The sequence below is a fragment of the Mercenaria mercenaria genome, chromosome 14 (assembly GCF_021730395.1).
Source record: "Mercenaria mercenaria strain notata chromosome 14, MADL_Memer_1, whole genome shotgun sequence".
In the NCBI taxonomy this organism is placed as follows: domain Eukaryota; kingdom Metazoa; phylum Mollusca; class Bivalvia; order Venerida; family Veneridae; genus Mercenaria; species Mercenaria mercenaria.
In genome coordinates, this window is record NC_069374.1 from 31,792,027 (window position 1) to 31,799,129 (window position 7,103).

The 7,103-nt window shown below is 36.0% G+C and overlaps 1 protein-coding gene across 2 annotated transcripts; it reads right to left on the minus strand.

Moving 5' to 3' along the window:
• Positions 1-2,432: 2,432 nt before the first annotated feature.
• On the minus strand, positions 2,433-6,124 carry LOC123528145 (uncharacterized). Of its 2 annotated transcripts, none has more exons than XM_045307888.2 (2): positions 5,896-6,124; positions 2,433-4,308 (listed from the first exon to the last, which is right to left on the minus strand). In XM_045307888.2, the coding sequence occupies exon 2, from the start codon at positions 4,291-4,293 to the stop codon at positions 2,695-2,697; it is 1,599 nt and encodes a 532-aa protein (XP_045163823.2). In that variant the 5' UTR covers positions 4,294-4,308; positions 5,896-6,124; the 3' UTR covers positions 2,433-2,694. The 2 variants fall into 2 exon arrangements, with proteins under 2 accessions (XP_045163823.2, XP_045163824.2); XM_045307889.2 differs by lacking the exon at positions 5,896-6,124 and adding an exon at positions 5,319-5,438.
• Positions 6,125-7,103: the final 979 nt, after the last annotated feature.

Sequence of the window (7,103 nt, forward strand, 5' to 3'; positions counted from 1 at the left end):
TGATCCAAACGTGCAGAAATACCTTAAAACTTATAAATGAATATATTGTCCCTCAGCGTCATTTCATTTCCATGAAATGCTGGGGAATGTCTGTGTTTTTATTATGTTGGCGTTATGTCCTTTTCAATAATCTGTGTTGGGGCGTAATACGTTTACGCTTTGCCATGGAACGCGCATATACTGGTTTTCCTGCTTGAATTTGTACTTCTGATGGAAAAAATGTTAAATACCAAATACTTAATGTTAAATAAAACGTGGCAGATGCTATATCCACATACGTAATGCGAAAAGCCAGATAGTGCTTAGTGTCAATTGTGCAATTCTTAACTTTATGAATTAGTGATCTGTATTTCTTTAAGCTAATGAATACAACTTCTAAGTATTTACAAACGTATACTGCGCTACCAGTCTGATCTGAAGCCATAACTTGATCTACCGGTCACGGGAACACGGGATCGAAACACTTTATTATATAACGTTTAGAAGAAAACAACAGTAGGCCAAAGATTATTACTCCCCCCTCCCCCACCAAAAAAAAAAAATGCCGATTTCAAGGGCAGATAACTCTTTTTCAATACCGGTGACCTATGACTTTTATTGCATATCTTTGTTTCTTAGATGATTGTCCTTCAATATCCAAAGTTTGAAGAAATTTTATTTTTGGGAAAAATCAGTTTCGCCCATCTCATATACAGAGACTCTAGCGTACGCCTTCAAAGAATGCATTCACCCACTGATATATGAGCCGTGCCATGAGAAAACCAACGTAGTGGCTTTGCGACCAGCATGGATCCAGACCAGCCTGCGCATCCGCGCAGTCTGATCAGGATCCATGCTGTTCGCTAATGGTTTCTCTAATTGCAATAGGCTTTGAAAGCGAACAGCATGGATCCTGACCAGACTGCGCGGATGCGCAGGCTGGTCTGGATCCATGCTGGTCGCAAAGCCACTATATTGGTTTTCTCATGGCACGGCTCATATATCAGTGGGTGAATGCATTCTTTGAAGGCGTACGCTAGAGTCTCTGTATATGAGATGGGCGAAACTGATTTTTCCCAAAAATAAAATTTCTTCAAACTTTGGATTGCCATGAGAAAACCAACATAGTGGCTTTGCGACCAGCATAAATCCAGACCAACCTGCGCATCCGCGCAGTCTGGTCAGGATTGATGCTGTTCGCTTTCAAAGCCTATTGCAATTAGAGAAACCATTAGCGAACAGCATGGATCCTGATCAGACTGCGCGGATGCGCCGGCTGGTCTGGATCCATGCTGATCGCAAAGCCACTATGTTGGTTTTCTCATGGCACGGCTCATATATATAGATATTTATCTGAAACACTTAGCAATATGCATTTGGCATGTTTGTCTCGCCTCTCGCAATTAGGAGTCAGCCAGTATCATTTTACATCTTCCGTTTGACAGTTAAGGTAGCAAGGTACACTTAGATGCGAAAATTTTGGGCACGGACGGTCTTACATGTAGCGAGTCGCAATATTGCACTTCCCCTATGAGCAAAATTTGGGTGGCTATTTTATAAATTGCGTGCATGTTTTGTGCTTTTAATTAATGGCAAGATCAGGATTCTCATAGAAGAATAAAGAAAGTTATCAAAGCGAAAGGTTTACATCATCCATGAAAAATAGCGTGCCAAAATCATCAATTTTGCACCTTTTGAACAGTCTACAATGATCCCGCTGCAAGAACACTGTCCAATTTTATTGCATTTCTTAATTTAATAGTCCTTACTGAACGTCAGGACATAAACAGAATGGGGGCCCATCCAGCTCGTCTTTTCGGAAAATAACGAAAATGTTCCCGAGTATCAATCAACAAGCACAGAACCCTTCCGTGAATTGAATTTTTCCGCGAAATGGTGTCTCATTGATCATACAAAGCTACCAGCAGTTAGTTTTCCAACTGACATCAGAATTTTACATGTATCGGCTGTATAAATTTTCTAAAGAATTAATAATCATTATGCTCACCTTAATTTACAGACATCCAAAATCACGATGGTCTCTTTATAACAAATATTGACGGGGGCCAAAATTCGAAAGTGTACCCTGCTACCTAATATCTGACATTAGGCATTTGGGAAAAAAAAAACACTTTATATATAACCTGCATGGCGTATCGGCGTTTCATAGATAATGCCTCTGTTTAAATAACAAGCTTATGCTTGTTAACAAAATAAACTTCATTGCCTCTCTTGTTTTATGATAATTAATAATATTTAAATATGTTTGGCAGACCGCTGAACTAAGAATTACGGATTGTCTCCCTTTAAAGAACCATACCACGGCCATTCTTAACGTTGAAACACATGCTCATCTAACAGTAAAACAAATGAAAATTCTGGCTCTGAAATAACATAATTAAAATTCATACGGAACATTAGTACTTTGATTGAAAAACAAACTGATATTATATTAAATATACAATTTATTATGTTTTGCAAATTTATTTATATTTACAATTCAGCTATTTACAATTAATAAAATATTAAAACTTAACAATTCATATAAAATACAAGTTTAGTTCATCAATATATATCTGTATTTGCTACAAACTTTACCGCTTATGAATGAAAACTAGCACTTTTTATTCAGATGGAATCCCTTTATCTGTCTTAATTATTGTACGTTTAATAACATATAGTTTATATATCGTCTCGCGGGGATTATAATTACTCTCAAACGACTGACTCCCGTTTTAAACGTAAATGTCTTCCATTCAGATATGTTGTCGATATTCTGTTATGTCTACACAACATACTTTTACTTCGGGGACTGACCACCATTGGTTTATCGATCGGAAGAACTTTTGACTTCATTTTTAATGAACCATTTGTCTTGATTTTAGAACATCTGTTGGCACGCTCAACTCTCCTCTTCAAGTCATGGACTATATCGATTTCAAGTTCGTCAATTGGCACTATATTTACAGGTTTAGTGGACGCAAGGACCCCAAGTCGAGGCCGGCGCCTCGGCATAGAGTCTCCATCATTCTCTAAACTGATGTATTTCTCTGCGTGTTTCGATGGATCAAAGTCTGCGTTTGTTTTCGGAGAATCACGAGTGCTTTGAAAAACAAGCTTCCGTTGACATTGATTAAATTTCAGATTTGACGTGCCTGTTGAATGCAGGCGTCTGCTACCCATGACTGGTTTCGGTGCACATTTTTCAGAAGCCTCACATCTGCTAACACCAGAGCTTGTCTGTGATAAAGTTAAATCAATTTTCGGGGCACTGTCAAATTTTTCTTCCGTGATAACTCCAACTGTTCTCCGTCTTTCGTTCTTTCTCAAGAATTCAGAAAGGCCACCGATATCAGAAGAATGCCTAACCTTTCTTTGACGTCTCCTTTCAAATGCTGTAACATCTTTCACTAATGGTTCAGCACATTTTTCCCTTGAGTTACTTTTAGACTTCACCACAGACCTTAATCCAACTTTGACAAGTTTTGCTATTTTCGATTTAGGTACACCGACTTTTTGTACCGTTTCCAGTCCGTGAGATTTACATTTTTGTCCCGTTGAAACAGTTGGATTCATCGTTTCATCGTTTATTCCAGTATTCACATTGCCAGCTACAGGTTTAGCACTGACAACTGGCACAGGTCTGACCGAATCTCTAAAGCTTGGTATACGTTTCACGTTGCCGATTTTACTTTTGTTCGCGCATGGAAGGAGGGGCTTCACTAAACAAGTGTCATTGTTCCTTTTCGTATGTTCCGCATGATTTAAACTCATAGACCTTGTCACAAATGCTTGTCTGTTTGTATGTTTGTTAACTGCTTTTCTCTGGACATTGAGGTTAGAATCACTGTTGCAGTTTCTTGTTAATCTTTGTTGACAGGGACTGAACTTCGTGTCGGCTTTTGCAGGAATGTGACTTCTTGCCTGGCAATGCGACCCTGTTGTCGAGCAACGTCCTTTTGGCGTAAATATAATTCTTGCGTCAAATATGCTTCCCTGACAATGAGTTAATGAGTCTACACTGACAAGAGTTTCCGCTATACACGCTTCGTCAATGTGCGGACTGCTGGTTAGAGGTAGAGAAATGTCGTCTGCCCGGGGGCTTATGATCGTGTCGACAAACGAAATGTGGTTGGAAACGTCGTACATGCTGCTCTCCTCGTGATATGCAGACGATTCCAGGCTCATTATCTGAATGCTCGTGTCCGATGTGAGATTCCTCCAATCATGTATGCACGTGACAGCAGGCGTTGGCTTGAACTTCCGGGAGATCACGTGACTGACCGGGGGCGTTGATAACAATGGTGGTCTCATATTGACTTCTAGAATCTGAAACGAATACAGAACATAAAAGTAAATAATAATTTTATTTATTCGTTTATTTATTCATTTAAAAAGTCACTAGAGTTCATGATTAGCCAGTACACCGATAAAATGAACACACCGATAATCAATTGTACTGGAATAGGTTCATCATTTTGATTGAAATGTAACAGAACATATTCCTCATGATGTATTGAACGGACTTTTTATATTAAGTATATCTTAGACAATGCAACTCGATTTGCGAAATACCAATAATAACAGACGTGATTTTGGACCAAACGCAACAGTTGTCATTCTGGCAGTCCTAATCTTGAATCTTGAAATGAAATAAAGAAAAAATATATTCCTATCCAGACAGAAGTCTATGTCTTTTTTTTTTACATTTGTTTATTGAATATCATCCAAAATCTTTCCCATGATAAAGCTGGTCAAACAATGTGATATAATGTTTGGTCCTCTTCTTACTTTCGAACAGCAGAAGCAGAAGAAAGCTTTTATTTTCACCCATGCAGATATTCAACAATACATTATACTCATATAGTCATATTACTGATAAAAGGTGTTATTAAGCGTCTGGTCGTGTTATCAAACGATGCACAATATGACAAATAGTACTAAAAATAATAAAATAAAAAACAACAACATCGAGTTAATCTTTAGCCTACGCTGAAAGTCATGCCTTTAAAACAAAACGAAAATAACCCCGACAGTTTCTTGTTAGAATGCGTTATTTCAATAAATTTACTACATTGTATATCCATTACAGAAATTCTAAGATGTAAAAAAATAAAGGCGAAACGATACACGTTGTTTTCCTCTGCAAATAACTCGCAAATACGCAAAAGAATGCTTAATTAATTCGTCAGTGAAATGCCAATAGCGGCACAAGAAACTCGTCAGTTTAACAGATTTTCAATGTGTTCCTTTTTCCAGCCAAAAAAAAAACATGAGTAACTCGATGAGAAATAGCTCGTCACAACGCGTCTTATAATAAATAGATGAAATACGGCCACCCCATCATGAAAAGGTCTTCCTATCGATAGAAATAATTTCCGGTCCGTATCATCTCACACGTTTTTTCATGATATAATGAAGTCGGGAACAAAAACAATAAAATTCTGGATCACTCCTTTGTGATTTGGACGGTGTTTCGTAAGAAACATGTCTTATGAAAATCGCCAATAAAATATACGTTTTACGTTTAATAGCTGTCAATGGAAATCAAATGGAAAGGAGTTATATCACGCATCAAAAACTTTAATTTCTAAAAGAAGTTTTTGATAAACGTTAACAGTAATAGACGATCTTAACGACGCCATTAAATCATGATTACTCGTAGCAAATGGATAAGATTTCCACCCACTCAAATAAAGCTAAGTTTTCAAACAATAAGAAATTCATTTAAAACTGCTTTATAACGTTAAATTTAGAATCATGTGATATAGGTTTTAACAGCGCGCCATTACAATAGTATTTGTATGACACATTTGACGTATTCTAACTTTTAAAAATCTTTATCTTGGGAATGTTTCACACGAACTACAAATTTAACCTTGGGAAACACAAATGTATCTAAAACATTAAACATACCTCCTACTCAATTAGATTCAAATCCAAAAACAGAGTCTGTCACGACCCTTCCACAACACAGTTTATTCTAGATAGATATTTTATATGCACTAAAATTCTTTCTCATCTGTGTAATGATCAAGACGTTAAGAGAATGACATATACTTCTCCGTCGGAAAAAAAATATCATATATACATAATTGTGTGAGAATTTTGAGTAAAGTCTCATTTAAATCTTTACTCTTGATTGTTATTGTACCGCGCCTTTGAAGATTGGTCTATTGTATCGCTGTTTATACGGGCGCGAGTGGTTTTTTCTTTGATTGCATCAATTAGCACTATTGAAAAGAATACTACTTACGGATAATTGAGGTTTAATAAGGTGCGAATGTGTTTGCGTTTGTATGAATGCACAAACTGATACATTTTGTGTTTTGTATAAACAAACGATTAACTGGTTTGACGGCCACTACACCAATTTATTATTGTCAAATGAACCTTTTATATATTTCAATATATTTTTTTTAAGACTAGAGTTACCATTCCGACGCCGTAATTTGAGATTTATCAAAATATAGATGATGCTGTAAATACGTGATTTTTATATATATCAAATTGAAAAAAAAAATGATGTCATTGTACCCTTCAGGAAATACGAATTGATCAGGCTTTTTGTTTATTAAACAAATATTATTAATTGCTATAAAAATTATGAAATAAATCCATATATGTTTGTGCAGCACTAGTATATTGCAAAATAAAAAGAACTGCCTTTTTTCGTAGCATCTAAATTCTAGGAATTGTCAGATATTAATAGATTAACTATATTAAATCTTTGACAGCCGACTGTTTTTATGATTTAAATATTTTAACAGTTGATAGATTATTTAATAAAATTAAACTGACCGTTAGCTGACCTCTAATAGACCGCTGAAATAAAGTAAGTTTTTGTGTTTCAAATGGTGTGGGTCGTGTCACATCGAAACAGATCTTCGAGCAACACAATCATCGAAAAAATAGCCTTTTTTTTTCAAATATAAGCTGCACAAATTTAAAATATAGTGCGTAGAAAATATTTAGATATATGCAACTCTTTGGAAACTTTTTACACCCTTAATTTTACTTTTATGTATGACTTAAAAGAAAAGTTACTGTACACACATTTTTGAGAAACAAAACAGGTTTTATTAGATGCGAGAACAGTGTTCTAATACCGTTCTTTTTCTGAA

Coding starts and splice junctions, on each gene's coding strand:
- LOC123528145 (XM_045307888.2), bottom strand. CDS start 4,293: ATGAGACCACCATTGTTATCAACGCCCCCGGTCAGTCACGTGATCTCC.